The following is a 17,581-nucleotide window of genomic DNA, read 5'->3' on the forward strand; positions in this document are numbered from 1 at the left end:
CCCTAAGCCCTAAAGCCCTAAAGCCCTAAAGCCCTAAGCCCCGAACCTGGGGAACATGGACAAACTGCCACGGGCCCTAATAACGACTTCAACCCTCACTGCTACGAGCCCTCACCCCTCGAACTACTAAAACCCTCACCCCTTATCTCAATCCCTTACCCCTCATCTAAAACCCTCACCCCTTATCCTTATGTACAACCCTCACCCCTCATCTACATCCCTCACCCCTCATCTAAATCCCTCACCCCTCATCTAAATCCCTCACCCCTGATCTAAATCCCTCACCCCTCATCTACAACCCTCACCCCTTATGTACAACCCTCACCAATCATCTACAACCCTCACCCCTCATCTACAACCCTCACCCCTTATCTACAACCCTCACCAATCATCTACAACCCTCACCAATCATCTACAACCCTCACCCCTTATCTACAACTTTCCTTTTCCTTTCTTTATACTACCTATTCTGGATGAATTACGATAATTTACTCTCTATTAACTATAACCATCCGATACCCCGACTTGTACTATAAACCCTTACCCCTTGACATCCGCCTATTCGATCTTCTTTATAAATTACTATTCCGTATCCCTCTCTTTACTACTATCTCGGACTCCTGAGTCAACTACTATACTTCACCTCTTATCTATCACCCTCACTCCTTATCTTTAATTATCCTTTACCTTTCTATATACTATCGATTCTTGATCTATTACGTTAACTTATCCTCTATAAACTATAACTATCTTTCACCCCCCGCTATACTATAACCCCTTGCCCCGAGCTATATGATAATTCCAAATCCCTGAATGTCCTGATATTCCATCTTCTTTAATGATTCCTATCCCGGATCCCGAAATCTATTACTATCCTTACCCCTCTATCGATTACGAATCGATATCTATCACTGATATTAATCTCTCCTCCTATTGTATGTCCCTCTTTATATCTATATCTATCTATCCGAAACCTAACTACCCTATCAATCCTTCGCGGATATATCATTCCCCGGAACGGATAATATCGATATATTATATATACTACATATCTTGAAATATATATTCGCCGCTGTCTTCTCGTTATATTCTATGTACTCCCTTCGAACTTATATATATATTTAATATACCATTTTTACGCTTGCCTGACTACCCTCGCCCGATAATATTAAACCCTGATATATATGCTGCCTGACCGCGCTTGGTAACCACTTGAACTTTCACTGCTACGGACCCTTACCTCGAAAACCGCTGTTAACCCTGACCCCTGGAACTACTATAACCCTCACCCCTTATCTAAAACCCTGATCCCTCTGTTTCTAACTATCTTGCACTTTTCTTTATATTATCGATTCTTTATAAATTACCATAATTTACCCTCTAAAAACTATGACTATCCTATACCCCGAGTTGTACTATAAACCCTTGCCCCTTATATCCTCGTATTCGATCTTCTTTACGAATTACTATCCCGGATCCCTCTCTTTACTACTATCTCTTACTCCTTAATCTATTACTATCCCTCACCCCTTATCTATAACGCTCACCCCTCATCTATAACCCTCACCCCTCATCTGTAACCCTCAACCCTTATCTGTAACCCTCACCCCTTTATCTATAACCCTGACCCCTCGAACTACTATAACCCTCACCCCTTATCTGTAACCCTCACCCCTCGCTATACTGTAAACCCTTACCCCTCGCTATACTATAATTCTATCTTCTTGACTTCTTACTATCCCGTCTCTCTTTCTTTACTACTATCTCTTACCCCTGAATCTATTACTATCTCTTACCCCTGAATCCATTACTATCCCTAACCCCTCTCCTGATTACAAAACTTTACCCCTCTCTTAATTAAACACCCTTACCCGTCTATCTATTACTAGTCCGTATCGATTACTGATATTCCTCTCCTCTCGTCTTTCAAATCCCCGTTTATATACTTATCGCTAAATGTATATCGATCCTTGACCGAACCACGATGTAAAACCCTTTCCGATATATGTCTACCCTGAAGTTATAATATATATATATATTATATACTCCATATATGAACGAATATATATTCGCCGATATTTTCTCCGAATATTTAATGTACTACCTTCGAAGCTATATATATATGTAATATACTGTTAATATCCTTGCCTGACTACGCGAGCTTATAATAATAAAACCGGATATATACACCGCCTGACCGGGCTTGGCAACGACGGGCCTAAATGCTGTGAAACGCTGACCTGGGCCGGTGATGCCTGTACTGCCTATATGGGGAATGCCTGCCCGAAATGCCTGAGCTGCGCCGGTAATGCCTGCCGAGCCGGTGTTGGTAATGCTCGGTATGGTAATACTCCGCCGCCGATAAATGCCCTCCCTATATGTGATGTCTGATCTATATATATCTTTAATGAATGCCCTTGTTAAATGCGATCATTCTTATATATTTATCAGTGTAATGCCTGCCTTGTATGGTTGATTAATGCCCTTCCTGAATGTGATCGCTATACTATATATATCGGTAACGAATCCATAGCTTATGTGCGTAATGAATGCCCTGCCTGAATGTGGTGGTTATACTATATATATCTGTGCTAAATGCCCCGCCTATGTGGGTAACGCCTGCCCTATACGGCGTGACTGGGCTGGTGATCAATGCCCTGCCTATATTACAAATAAATGGTGTGAATGGTGTGATTGATCGACCTGTGGTGGTAATGATGGGATGATTTGGGCGGGCAATGAATGCCCTCTATGGCTAATGCCTGCTCTCTCTGGCCAATAAATGCTCTCTCTGGCCAATGAATGCTCTCTCTGGCTAATGCCTGCCCTCCATGGCCAATGAATGCTCTACATGGCCAATGCATGCTCTCTCTGGCCAATGCATGCTCTCCATGGCCAATGAATGCTCTCTATGGCCAATGAATGCTCTCTATGGCCAATGAATGCCCTACCTGGCCAATGTATGCTCTCTCTGGCTAATGAATGCTCTCTCTGGTCAATGAATGCTCTCTCTGGCTAACGAATGATTTCTCTAGCCAATGAATGCCCTCCATGGCTATTAAATACTCTGCATGCCCTGTCTGGCTAATAAACGCTCTCCATGGCTAATGCATGCTCTCTCTGGCCAATGCATACTCTCTCTGGCCAATGCATGCTCTCCATGGCCAATGAATGCTCTACATGGCCAATCAATGCTCTACATGGCCAATGCATGCTCTCTCTAGCCAATGCATGCTCTCTCTAGCCAATGCATGCTCTCTCTAGCCAATGCATGCTCTCTATGGCCAATAAATACCCTCCATGGCCGATTAATGTCCTATATAGCCTGTGTTGGTAATTCATGCCCTGCCTAAGCTATTCCCCCTCTATACTATCCTTGTTCTCTATATTGCCGAATTCTTAGTAATGTATCTGATACCTCCCGTACATCTTTATTGAATTCACCTATATATATCTGAACTCGCCCTATACCCTCTCGCCATACTCGATCCACCTCCTTCGAAGCCATATATATTCGTGCACGAGCTGCACCGTATCTCCGTCAAACCGGGATCCCAAAAACCGTACAAGCTCACCCTCATTCTCCATCTGCACTCCCTGTGTTTGTAGCCGCTGAGCCCACGCCTCCTGAATTGTCTCACTGCCCTCGCTGTACACCATCATTGCCACCCCCGATAATAACAGCCCCCGGTACATACACTGCCCCTGCCCGCCACTAATATATCGATCGCAGATCGCCTGTGGCATCCCGCACCCAAAGCACCCGGCGAATACCGCATATTTAATCTGCCGCCGCACACGAATCCACCAACTCTTTGCCGATGTGTAGCCGGACTGTGCCTGTGCCCCGCACTCGTATAAGTCATGCTGCTCATGAAGCCCGCGTTGGGCACAAAACCAGCATCGTCCGACCCATAACTGCGCCTGTTGCTGTAAAAACTCGAGCCCGGCACTGATCTCTTGGCGGGCTTGCTGGTAACTAACCCGGGCTGCCTCTCTCTCTCGGTCCTGGCGTTGAAACCGTTGGGCGGCCTCTGTTGGTATGCACGGAGCTGAACTTGCGGGTAATAACGGGTCTTGCCGGGCTGAATGGCCTGGCTGGGCTGAATGGCTGAGCTGGGCTGAATGGGCTGCTGTGCCTGAATGGGCTGCTGTGCCTGAATGGGCTGCTGGGCGTGAATGGGCTGCTTTGCCTGAATGGCCTGAATGGGCTGCTGTGCCTGAATGGCCTGAATGGGCTGCTGTGCCTGAATGGCCTAGCTGGGCTGCTGGGTGTGAATGGCTGAGCTGGGCTGAATGGCTGAGCTGAGCGGGTAATGATGATCCTGAATGCCCTGATGACTGCACCGGCCATTCTGGCGCGGCTAAGTGGTGCCTGCCTGGTTCAACACTCCGCCGATACATTGGACTGGTAGATCGAACTTGAGATCGGAACGTAGTCGATTCGCTATCACTGCGCTGGCCACTGGCCTCCGAATCGCTCGATGATGGCCTCGGTCCTTGGGCATCGTGGCTGGCCTCAATTGAACCGTACTGGATATCTTCCATGGGCTCCGACCTATATGTTGGGGCTGGGCCATGGGCTGGGCTGTTTCTCTCACTGCCCCCATCACTGCCCCCACCACTGCCCCCCTCAACGGCCAGCTCACTCGCCACCTCACTCTCAAGCTTTTCTTCGTTAGCTAGCCACTCCGGATCACAGCCATCACAACGTTGTTCCATAGCTTCAGAATCCCCGCAATACTGCCTTTCATGCCCATCGAGATACTCATCGAGAATAACCCGTCGACACCCTCCGTTATATATATAACGATCTAGCCGGCTCTGCTCCGCCTGAGCCTTGATGGGGTCCTCATGGATTTGGTCCCATATTGGCCGCTGGAACCCCTCGGGCTGAATGATAATGGCCTCACTGCGGTCCCCATCCCGGCCCGCTCGCCCACTCTCTTGCGCGTAGTCTAGCAGACTGCGCGGCACCCCGATGTGAATGATACACCGGATGTTGGGGATATCAACCCCCATACCTAGCGCACTAGTTGCGGCCACCACGCCGGTGGGATCAGCCTGAAATCGGGCTAGCACCCCCGGACGATCGAGTACTCGGCTATGGTATGCTTCACTGCCTACGATCTGGGCAATGTGCTCGACGATCTTAGTAGTGGGCCCATAAATGACCACTCGGCCAGCCGCGCAGCGGGCACGCCGAACACGGTCCTGAATGAATCTCACGATCTCGGGACGTTCGATCCAATCGTAGCCGTTTCGGTACCGACTCGGCACGTTGGGTTGCCAGAGCCGGTACGCAACATTAGTCCGATAGGTCCGCGCTCGAAACATATGGGCCTTCTCGCGGGTAGTCCGTAAACGCCGGAATAGCTGGTCCTCGGCTGCCGGGGGTAACGTAGCCGTTAGATATATCATCTGGGCCTGGGCCACGATCAACCTGCCCAGTTGGGCCATGGCAGGCCGGAATTGGCTTTGGTCATTTAGCACAACGTGGCATTCATCAATCACAATTCGATCTAGCCGATGGCCGAGCCGCTGCCTGTTCAAGAACGTCATAAAGTCCTCCGTAATAGCCGATTCGGGCGTGACCAGTACAATGGATGCCTGATCGGCCGGCCGCCGGCTCTCCCATTCCACACATGCGATGCCGAGCTGCCGGCAACGGTGGACCAGATCCCCCCGTAGTGCAATTAACGGCACGACGACCACCGTTACCCCTCGGGGGCTGATCCACGCGGGTAGCATGAATAGCAGGCTCTTGCCGCCCCCGGTGGGCATCACAGCCACCACTGGGCTCTGGCCCTGTTGAATGGCAGCTAATGCCGGTGCCTGCACACCTCGAAGCCGTAGCCCGGTGTTACCCATCATCCGTTGCATCTCAGGCTCGATGGCGGCCTGGGCTAGCTGCCACCGGCGCTCCGTACGGCTCATCTCAGCTTCCTTTTGCCATGGCGAACGCTGCGCGAGCCCTAATGCGCTCTCGGCCCCTCCGTCATCAGCGGACACAAAGCCTAGAAAGCGGTGCCAATCGGTGCTGCTGAGCCGAAACATCTCTCGCCGGTGGGCCGTTGTACCGGGCTGCTCGGTGATCCCGCGGCCATAGATCATCCCGGCCACATGGGATGAATGGGCTGCTTGGAGATCGGCAATATGGCCCATCCATTGCTCGGCATTGATCCCATCTTCGTCATCTTCTTGGGATGCCTCGGCCCGGCTGTCCTGTTGGGCATTATTGGGGAATATGCTCGATGGCCGCATGAATCGTCGGCTGATCCCAATAGCGATGTCTCGGTATGCATGGAGATTGATGGCGTGCCCGTTCAAACCAATGGTGGTTTCTCGCTTTAGAACTTCTCTGAGTCTCTCTGAAGACCACTGTCGGCCGGTGCCAGGGTCAGGGGACCATAGATATGCCTGTCGACGGGGGCTGGTAGTGAACGTGTTAGTGTATATATATGTGTGTGTTGGGTGGGTGCGTGTGAGAGAGAGCGGGGGCAATATATATGTTTGATCTCTGTGTTGAACTGTGTGTTGATCTCTGTGTTGATCTGTGTGTTGGGTGTGTTGGGTGTGTGTGTGAGGGGGGTATATATATATCCAACGTACCCGGTCGTCTCAGCATCAGATGCCTCCCCGCGCACCTTCTGTGTGTACGCCTCCAATCTCTCCACAAACGGCAGCACTAGCCATAGATACCAAACCACTAGCTCACCGACTTCCCGGGGTAGATACCGATGAATAACCTTCACGTCGTTCGTACTATAAAACCCTTTATGGTACTGCGTAACAAACGCTACCAGACCATCTTCGACAAAGACATTCCGGTGGCCTCCGCTGTCAGTATTGTAGTGCCGAATGCTTAACAGCTCTGGTGCCCGTGCAGGCTGGCCTCCGCTGACGTGGACAGCAATGGCTAGCTTCTCGCGGAAATGGGCTACCCGTTGGAGATAACTGTGCACATTCGACATTCGGAGCCGGCCGGCACTAGACTCGATGAAACGATGCTGGAGTGGTCTCTCGTTTCGGACCCGATTCACCATCCATTCGCTACCGGCCACAGGCCATACCGTGCGAGTGTCTTTTAGAAAGCTCCACCCGTGCGCGGTCTCGGTGGGATCATCATAGATAGCCTGCCACGGGATCGTGGGAACTGAGCTAGCCTGACTAAACAGGAGCTCTTCGTGTAGTATCTGGAGTGTGGAGCTTACGAGGCCGTGGGTAAAGCCGCGGAAGTCACCCATAGTGAAACTGTACTGTTGATATAACAGCTGGTCCTGGTTCATCCAGCCAACATGGCCTGTGGCGGTGCTGTTATAATGGATCTTCAAGCCGTAGGTGCGGAGATCTAACAGCCACTGCATTGGACTGTTAGTGCCGCGGACCATAAACTGGCTGACCATCTCGGTCACCCACTCCCGGAATGATCGTTGGCTGTGGCCCTGTGTGTGGCCCTGTGTGTGGCCCTGGCTGAACTGAATAAAGTGCGATGACGGAGGTGTGCCCTGATCTAGGCCACTATCAAAGTTGTAAAACGAATCGTCCGTTGTTTGCGTTAAAAATGTGAAATCAGGTGAATCTAACGGACTTTCCGTATCCCATTCGCCAGCCATCTGATGCGTAGCTAGTTGGTGGATCATCTTCTCGGCCGTTGGGTCTAGCTTTAATGCTTTGTGGACCACCATAAACCGGGCAATCTTAATCACTTTTGACAAGATTGGGGGATAGCTCTGGGCAGTGCCCCAGCCTGCCTCTCCACGTCCAAGCACCGCGCTAGCGCAGATGAGCGCGCTCTCATAGTCCTCGACCTTAGTTCGGTGGTTCAATAGCTCAATGCAAAAATCCAGACAGGCGGAGTCGAGGGGTGTGAGCTGAAAGGGTGATTCGCTAGTGACTTGGTCCTGTTGTTCCTCGGAATCACTTCCTGATTGCACACTGCTTTGGTCCGAACTGCTCAGGTCTTCACTGCCCTGGTCTAGATCTTCACTGCCCTGGCCGGCGTTGGAATGGCCTGCCATGCCCTGGCCTGTGTTGGAAAGGCCTGCCCTGCCCTGGCCTGTGTTGGGATGGCCTGTGTTGGAAAGGCCTGTGTTGGAATGGCCTGCCCTGCCCTGGCCGGCGTTGGAATGGCCTGCTCTGCCCTGGCCTACGATGGGTGAGGCACTAAGCTCTGCCTGGGCTAGTCTCCATAATGTGGCCCATGTCGCTCGCTGGCGTTTGGAAAACCTGTAGTGGGGGCTAGCCCAATCATGTGGGGCCTGCGTGCGCGTGAAAAACATGAGAATCTGCTGCCACGGGATCGTGTGTCGCTTAACATTATCACCATCCATATATGCTTGTAGTGGTTGATGTGGCAGGCGATCCCGCTCAGTCCGAACAGCCTCGCACCGAATGGTGTGGCTCGTTTTGGTGCAGATCAACTGGCTGATGCGAGCTACAGTGGCCATTGAATTCCAAATTGTATAGGCGGCCTGCTCGGTCTGATCGGGCGCTTCGGGATCGGGGGCTCGGACACAGTCCACTAGGTCGTGCGGGTTGATCCCCTGGAGATAGACGGCCCACTGGGTCCTCCGAAGCCATGGATTCGTCTCGTCTCGCTGGCTGGCCACGATCACCTGGGGGAGCTCTTCTCTTTCGGCATATGCTCTTTCCATCTGATCAATCACCTGACTATTATGATCAGATATTGCTAGCGAATCGGCCTCGGGAATGGCCTCGGCTCCGAGGGTTTGAACGCGGATGTAATGGGACCCTAGCCCGTGATTAAACGCACGTTGGCATCGGACGATTCGAGTGAATTGTTGGATTTGTTGCTCCGCAGCTGATGAAGTATGCTGCCGCCGACGACCGCCCCGGTTTGTAGGAGCTACCCAGCTATGATGATCACGCCAGTGAACACGCATAGTGCTAATTGACCGGGCAACGAACTGGCACATCGGGCCTTGCTCGCATAAAATGCCATCTGAATAAACAGGCAAATTAGCAACGGGCTGATTCACCACTAAGGGTGGCTGCCATTCATCACATTCTGCCGTACGCTCCCATTGTTGAACTGCCTCGGCAATTTGGCGCGCTTTCGGCTTCGGCATCCGATGATTAGCAGATTGGAGGTGGCGAGAAACCTCTTTTGGTCGAACACCATATTCACATAGCTTACATACAATCACGGGCGTGGTTGATGGCTGGTGAAAAAGCTGATGTTCCATTGTGGTAGTGGGGGTAAGTAATGAAAGAAAACAGTGAAGGATAACGAAGATGAAAGAGAGAGGAAAAGCAGAGTAGAAAGGGCGGGCAGGTTAGTGTGAGAAGAATTTCAAAATAGGCCGGGGGATCGTTTCAGCCCCCGTTACCCCACCTGCACACACTATATATAGAATACGATGATCGACATAGTGCGTTTCGGCCCGGGCCTTAGATTGACAGGTCAACCACTGATTCCCCACATATGCAGGGCTGCCACTAGCCACATAGGCTGGCCCTCAGCTCACCTAGGCAGGGCAGTCATCCCGTTTCAGTCCTTTCCCAGCCCATATAGGCTCAGCAGCCCATTAGCCAGCCAGTAAGGGCCCTCAGCCCATTCAGGCATGGCAGTCATCCCATTTCAGTCCATTCCCAGCCCATACAGGCTCAGCAGCTCATTGGCCAGCCAGGAAGGGCCCTCAGCCCATTAAGGCATGGTAGTCATCCCATTTCAGTCCATTCCCAGCCCATACAGGCTCAGCAGCTCATTGGCCAGCCAGGCAGGGCATTCACTGCCCACACAGGCTCAGCAGCCCATTGGCCAGCCAAGGAGGGCATTCATTGCCCACATAGGCTCAACACGCTATTGGCCACACAGGAAGGGCACTCAGCTCAGCCCAGGTCATTCATTGGCCATCTAGGTCGCCCAGTCATCCCATCTCAAGGCAGTCGTTGCCCACATGGGCTCAACACGCCATTGGCCAGGCAGGCAGGGCATTCAGCCTTTCCTAGGGCATTAATTGCTCATATAGCACGGCATTCATCATATATATATATATAACAATTAGCCTAATCTGGTTTGAATGGCTGAATAACATGAATATGGTGAGCAACACGAATAGCTGAGCAACATGAATGGCATATATGTTAGGAATGGCTGAATAACATGAATGGCGGAGTAACACGAATGACTGAATAACATGAATGTGGTGAGCAACACGAATAGCTGAGCAACATGAATGTGGTAAGCAACATGAATGTGGTAAGCAACATGAATGGGTGAATAACATGAATATGGTAAGCAACATGAATAGCTGAATAACATGAATGTAGTGAGCAACACGAATAGCTGAGTAATATGAATGGCTGATCAACATGAATGGGTGAATAATATGAATATGGTAAGCAACACGAACAGCTGAGCAATATGAATGGCCTAATAACGTGAATATGGTGAATAACATAAATATGGTGAATAACATAAATATGGTGAATAACATAAATATGGTGAATAACATAAATATGGTGAATAACATAAATATAGTGAATAATATAAATATGGTGAGCAGCATAAATGCCATGCATAGTGCGAGTAACATGAATGTGGTGAAAAAAACCAATGGCTGGATCCCATGAATGGCATATATAGTGTGAATAACATGGATGGTTTGAAAGATATGAAATGGGAATGGGAGTATTGTATGGCTGTAGTGCCAAGCCTTTCTTGTCCCCCATCAAAACATCTCCCATTTTTGATCACCCTCCACCCCACATATATATGCTCCTATATTCTAAAAATTAACAGAGATAAATAAATCACTCTATATTATAACCTCTGCAAATTTCAGATCCATCAGAGGTCTGTAGCCCTCGGCAGTGGGGGTGCGAAGTTTACCTGAAGTCAGGATGCGACCCGCTTATCTTATCGTGGTGACCAAGTGGCTGCCTCAGGCCCCGGTCGCACCTCCAGATTCCCGCACCCCATCAAAATATCTCGAAAAACCCGACATTTTCAATCACCATTTTCTCGACAACCAGAGGGCTGTGCAAGCTCCGGAGCAAATGGGGGCAAATTCATATGTGCCATTATAACTTTCCAAATTTTCAGACTGATCGGAGGCCTCTAGACCAAAGGAGTCAGGGTGAGAAGTTAACCTGAAGTCAGGGTATGGACCCACTTTTCCTCCCATAGTAAAAGAAAAACCCTAACCTGGAGTCACCGTGACTCCAGGTACCCCCGTGGGATAGAGAGAGGGGGGGCATATATACATATGTGTGTGTTTGATCTCTGTGTTGAACTGTGTGTTGATCTCTGTGTTGAACTGTGTGTTGGGTGTATTGGGTGTGTGTGTGAGGAGGGTATATATATATCCAACGTACCCAGTCGTCTCAGCATCAGATGCCTCCCCGCGCACCTTCTGTGTGTACGCCTCCAATCTCTCCACAAACGGCAGCACTAGCCATAGATACCAAACCACTAGCTCACCTACTTCCCGGGGTAGATACCGATGAATAACCTTCACGTCGTTCGTACTATAAAACCCTTTGTGGTACTGCGTAACAAACGCTACCAGACCATCTTCGACAAACACATTCCGGTGGCCTCCGCTGTCAGTATTGTAGTGCCGAATGCTTAACAGCTCTGGCGCCCGTGCAGGCTGGCCTCCGCTGACGTGGACAGCAATGGCTAGCTTCTCGCGGAAATGGGCTACCCGTTGAAGATAAACGTCGATAGCGGACATTCGGAGCCGGCCGGCACTAGACTCGATAAAACGCTGCTGGAGTGGTCTCTCGTTTCGGACCCGATTCACCATCCATTCGCTACCGGCTACAGGCCATACCGTACGGGTGTCTTTTAAAAAGCTCCACCCGTGCGCGGTCTCGGTAGGATCATCAAACATAGCCTGCCACGGGATCGAGGGAACTGAGCTAGCCTGACTAAACAGGAGCTCTTCGTGTAGTATCTGGCGTGTGGAGCTTACGAGGCCGTGGGTAAAGCCGCGGAAGTCACCCATAGTGAAACTGTACTGTTGATATAACAGCTGGTCTTGGTTCATCCAGCCAACATGGCCTGTGGCGGTGCTGTTATAATGGATCTTTAAGCCGTACGTGCGTAGATCTAACAGCCACTGCATTGGACTGTTGGTGCCGCGGACCATAAACTGGCTGACCATCTCGGTCACCCACTCCCGGAATGATCGTTGGCGGTGGCCCTGTGTGTGGCCCTGGCTAAACTGAATAAAGTGCGATGACTGTGCTGCCCCCTGATCTCCATCGTTATCGTTGTAAAACGAATCGTCCGTTGTTTGCGTTAAAAACGTGAAATCAGGCGAATCTAACGGACTCTCTGTATCCCATTCGCCAGCCATCTGATGCGTAGCTAGTTGGTGGATCATCTTCTCGGCCGTTGGGTCTAGCTTTAATGCTTTGTGGACCACCATAAACCGAGCAATCTTGATCACTTTGGACAATATTGGGGGATAGCTCTGGGCAGTACCCCAGCCTGCCTCCCCACGTCCAAGCACCGCGCTAGCGCAGATAAGCGCGCTCTCATAGTCCTCGACCTTAGTTCGGTGGTTCAATAGCTCAATGCAAAAATCTAGACAGGCGGAGTCAAGGGGAGTGAGCTGAAAGGGGGATTCGCTAGTGATTTGGTGCTGTTGGTCCTCGGAATCACTTCCTGAATGCATACTGCTTTGGTCCGAACTGCTCAGGTCTTCACTGCTCTGGCCGGCGTTTGAATGCCCTGTGTTGGAATGCCCTGTGTTGGAATGCCCTGTGTTGGCCTGCCCGGCGTTGGAATGGCCTGCCATGTACTGGCCTGTGTTGGAAAGGCTTGTGTTGGAAAGGCCTGTGTTGGAAAGGCCTGTGTTGGAAAGGCCTGTGTTGGAATGGCCTGCCCTGCCCTGGCCTACGATGGGTGAGGCACTAAGCTCTGCCTGGGCTAGTCTCCATAATGTGGCCCAAGCCGCTCGCTGGCGTTTGGAAAACCTGTAGTGGGGGCTAGCCCAATCATGTGGGGCCTGCGTGCGCGTGAAAAACATGAGAATCTGCTGCCACGGGACCGTGTGTCGCTTAACAGCTTCACCATCCATATATGCTTGTAGTGGTTGATGGGGCAGGCGATCCCGCTCAGTCCGAACAGCCTCGCACCGAATAGTGTGGCTCGTTTTGGTGCAGATCAACTGGCTGATACGAGCCACAGTGGCCATTGAATCCCATATTGCGTAGGCAGCCTGCTCGGTGGGATCGAGTGATTCGGGATCGGGGGCTCGGACACTGTCCACTAGGTCGTGCGGGTTGATCCCTTGGAGATAGACGGCCCATTGGGTCCTCCGAAGCCATGGATTCGTCTCGTCTCGCTGGCTAGCCACGATCACCTGGGGAAGCTCTTGTCTTTCGGTATATGCTCTTTCCATCTGATCAATCACCTGACTATTATGATCAGATATTGCTAGCGAATCGGCCTCGGGAATGGCCTCGGCTCCGAGCGTCTGAACGCGAATGTAATGCGACCCCGGCCCCTGGGTGAACGCGCGCTGACACCGGACAATACGTGTGAATTGCTGGATATGCCGTTCAGCTGCCGATAACCCTTGTTGGCGCCGACTACCGCCCCGGTTTGGAGGTGCGATCCAGCCATGCTGATCTCGCCAATGCTGTTGTATAGTCTTTACTGTACGTGCGAGATATTGGCAAAACTGGCCCTTCTCGCATAAAATACCATCGCTATAAACTGGTAAATTCGGGATTGGGTTATTAACCACAGTCGGTGGCTGCCATTCGTCGCATTCCTCTGTACGGTCCCAACTCTGAACCGCCTCGGCAATTTGGCGCGCTTTTGGCTTCTTAATACGATGATTCGCTGATTGGAGGTGTCGGAAGACCTCTTTCGGCCGAATAACGTACTCGCATAACTTACACACGATCACTAGTGTAGTAGATGGCTGGTAAAAAAGTTGATGTTCCATTGTAGTAGTTAGGCTAAGTAATAAAGAAAAACAGTGGAGGATAACTGTAGTGAATGGTTAGAGGAAAAACTAAGTCGAAGAGTGCAGGCAAATTAGTGTAAGAAGAATTTTAATATCGACCGGGCATCGTTTCAGCCCCCGTTACCCCTCCTATTTATACTAAATATATATATAATACGAAGATCGACGTTGCATAATTTAGCCCGGGGCGTTAAATTGACACATCAAACCACCCATTTCCCCACATAGGCAGGGCATTCATTGGCCAGCCAGGTAGGACAGTCATCCTATTTTAGGGCGTTCACCGGCCACACAGGCTCAACGCACCATTAGCCAGTCAGGCAGGGCCTTCAGCCCATTTAGGCATGGCAGTCATCCCATTTCAGTCCATTCCCAGCCCACGTAGGCTCAACACGCCATTAGCCAGCCAGGAAGGGCCCTCAGCCTATTCAGAAATGGCAGTCATCCCATTTCAGTCCATTCCCAGCCCACGCAGGCTCAACACGCCATTAGCCAGCTAGGAAGGGCCCTCAGCCTATCCCAGGGCATTCATTGCTCATATAGCACGGCATTCATCATATATATATATAACAGTTAGCCTAATATGATTTGAATGGCTAAATAACATGAATATGGTAAGCAATATGATTGTGGTGAGCAATATGAATGGCATATATGTTAGAAATGGCTGAATAACATGAATATAGTGAGTAACACGAATAGCTAAGCAACATGAATGGCTGAATAACGTGAATGGCATATATTGTTGGAATAGCTGAATAACATGAATGTGCTAAGCAACACGAATAGCTGAGCAACATAAACGGGTGAATACCGTGAATGTGGTAAGCAACATGAATAGCTGAATAACATGAATGTGCTAAGCAACACGAATAGCTGAGCAACATGAATGGCTGAATAACGTGAATGGCATATATTGTTAGAATAGCTGAATAACATGAATATGCTAAGCAACACGAATAGCTGAGCAACATGAATAGGTGAACACCGTGAATGTGGTGAATAACATGAATAGGGAGTGGTGTTGACTGTAGTGCCAAGCCTTTCTTGCCCCCATCAAAACATCTCCCATTTTTGATCACCCTCTGCCCCACATATATATGCTCATATAGTCTAAAAATTGACCGAGATAAATAAAACACTCTATATTATAATCTCTGCAAATTTCAGATCCATCAAATGTCTGTAGCCCTCGGTAGTGGGGGTGCGAAGTTTACCTGAAGTCAGGATACGACCCGCTTATCTTATCGTGGTGACCAAGTGGCTGCCTCAGGCCCCGGTCGCACCTCTAGATTCCCGCACCCCATCAAAACATCTCGAAAAACCCGGCATTTTCAATCACCATTTTCTCGATAACTAGAGGGCTGTGTAAGCTCCGATGCGAATGGGGGCAAATTCATATATGCTATTTTAACTTCCTAAAATTTCAGAGCGATCAGAGGCCTCTAGACCTCGGCAGTCTGGCGACGAAATTTGTGCGCAGTCAGGCGTGCGACCCACTTTTCCTCCCATAGTAAAGGAAAAACCCTACCCTGCAGTCTGCCAGACTGCACCACCCCCCGTGGGATAGGGTCCAGTTCGCACCTGCGAACTGGCCATCTCGCAGTCATCTCGCAGTCTCACATAGACTGCGAGATATATATCGTCAGACCTGCTTAGTACTTGGGTCCTGACAAAGTGATACGAATAGGGGCGTAGAGAGATCCAGTCAGCATAGGAATCGAACCTGGAATCGAATCTATCAGATAGTTATGCCGTGTTCCGAAAGAGGTTTAGTTTTGACCACGAAAATCAAAAAGGGTTTAGTTTTGACCACGAAATTCAGAAGGGTTTAGTGTATGCTTAGATAAGCACTTTGGCATCAAAAATGACCGGATTCAACGGACCATAACTCCATGGTTATTCTATTTATGAAAATTCGGATAGAATATTTGGAATGCCAGGGCATTTTATCATGATGAAAGTGCCACTTATAGGTCTACATGGTTGTGGTTGTCGTAAGTCGTGGTCAAGATATCGTACATGGTAGGTCGGTAGGAGCGACTTTGTGGCAGTCCTTCCGGGCCATCCAAGACTCGTAATATCCGATGACTTTGTTCGACAGCACGTCGACAGCTGCAGCACCACCTAGAGGCTTCGGGTCCAGAACACAGTTGCTCTAGCATCCAGCTACTTCAGGTTAGCAGGTAAACTGTCATAGAAATATACGAAACAGAAATACATACTGCTACAAAAGTCCTTCGTGGTACCACACTACAAGTTGAGGTGAGTGTGCTGCTTATAGCAAATGTCGAGAAGGAGACTTACGAATCCATACTCACTGCAGCAAACATTGAGAGGACATGTCGTGTTAGCAACTGCCGCATCCTTACCGCACTAGGCGGTTGCATCGCAGTTAGACACACATCCAGCGCCGCAGTATGTGTCGCCATAACCACAATAGCCACTTGCTCCGCAGCACGCTCCGTTACTGCATGGATTAGCAGCGTCGCATGAATACGCATCTCGTCGCTGCAAGTCTCCGACGCTTCTCACTACAGATGAGCTCGCATGCTTTGCATATCTGTGCCTGGCATGCAAATAACTGCCGTGATAGGAGGCAGAGACGGCAGGCGCAAAGAGACAGATCAGTAGCAATATGGCGGCAAGGCCTAGCCTGAATTGTCTTCTAGGAGCCTTTACCAGCGCCATGATTCGTAGAATTAGTCTTCCGCAAAGCCCAACTTTGGGCCCAAATACCGGGCCCAAAGCCCAGCCCACGGTGGGCCGGGGGTCGAACATTTGGGCCCAAGCCCAACCCCCGGCCCACCGTGGGTTGGGCGTGGGCCCCCACGAAAGCCCACCAATACATAAAATATCGGTCTTGGCATTTATAAAGCTGCTGAATCATTAAGGTAAATAACTATTTTTTACATGTGTTCCGGTTTGTATACTGAATATTTGGATATTACAGCTGATTCTACCTTAAAATTTATAAAATGAAAGCAAATGTATAATAAGATTAAGCTATACTCTATATATTACTAGTAAAAATCACAGTTTTATAATGTTTTAGTGGTTTTATATCGTTTTTAGTTCTTGTTGATCTTAAAGTAATAGAAATATATATTTCTCCTAGTGGGGAATTTGTAAATTTCCCTATGTAAGTAAAAATTCAGGTTAAAATCTCTTATAGCCGTTTAATCTAGTTATATTTTATAACAAATTAAATGTTTATTTCTCTATACTTTGATTATCCTTTTAGATACCTACTAACTTATATATTATATGAATGGTAAAGGTTTGAAGTTCTCTATGTCCCGACCGGGTGAAAATTTTTGAGAGGAGATTTTGGTTAATAGGCTGGGAATGGGCTATTAATGGGCTTTTGGTGGGCTTTATGGGTTTTTGATGGGCTCTTAGTGGGCTTTATGGGCTATTTATAGGTTTTATAGGCTTTCGGTGGGCTTTCGGTGGGCTTTATGGGCTTTTGATGGGCTTATGCTACTTAATTTATGATCTATCTAATTACTAACTAGCGAGTACTTTTGTTTAGTTGATATATGGATTTTTTTGTTTGCCTTATATACTATTATAATTGTCACGAAGAATTCAGGATCAATGATCCTGAACCGATTCTGCCGTGT

The 17,581-nt window shown here is 49.3% G+C and overlaps 3 protein-coding genes across 3 annotated transcripts; all 3 read right to left on the minus strand.

Moving 5' to 3' along the window:
* Positions 1-3,465: 3,465 nt before the first annotated feature.
* On the minus strand, positions 3,466-9,209 carry N7529_007364 (uncharacterized protein; the record flags this gene model as incomplete). The annotated part of the gene is made up of 2 exons (XM_057242891.1): positions 3,466-6,433; positions 6,613-9,209. 2 exons carry the CDS (start codon positions 9,207-9,209, stop codon positions 3,466-3,468), a joined length of 5,565 nt encoding a protein of 1,854 aa, XP_057094429.1.
* Positions 9,210-11,067: 1,858 nt separating this feature from the next.
* Positions 11,068-13,934, minus strand: N7529_007365 (uncharacterized protein; the record flags this gene model as incomplete). The annotated part of the gene is made up of 2 exons (XM_057242892.1): positions 11,068-11,086; positions 11,344-13,934. The coding sequence occupies 2 exons, from the start codon at positions 13,932-13,934 to the stop codon at positions 11,068-11,070; spliced, it is 2,610 nt and encodes an 869-aa protein (XP_057094430.1).
* A 2,029-nt stretch (positions 13,935-15,963) lies between these two features.
* On the minus strand, positions 15,964-16,459 carry N7529_007366 (uncharacterized protein; the record flags this gene model as incomplete). The annotated part of the gene is made up of 2 exons (XM_057242893.1): positions 15,964-16,113; positions 16,328-16,459. 2 exons carry the CDS (start codon positions 16,457-16,459, stop codon positions 15,964-15,966), a joined length of 282 nt encoding a protein of 93 aa, XP_057094431.1.
* Between the last annotated feature and the right edge of the window lie 1,122 nt (positions 16,460-17,581).

This window comes from Penicillium soppii, assembly GCF_028829465.1.
Source record: "Penicillium soppii strain IBT 18220 chromosome Unknown utg000006l, whole genome shotgun sequence".
Taxonomy (NCBI): Eukaryota; Fungi; Ascomycota; class Eurotiomycetes; order Eurotiales; family Aspergillaceae; genus Penicillium; species Penicillium soppii.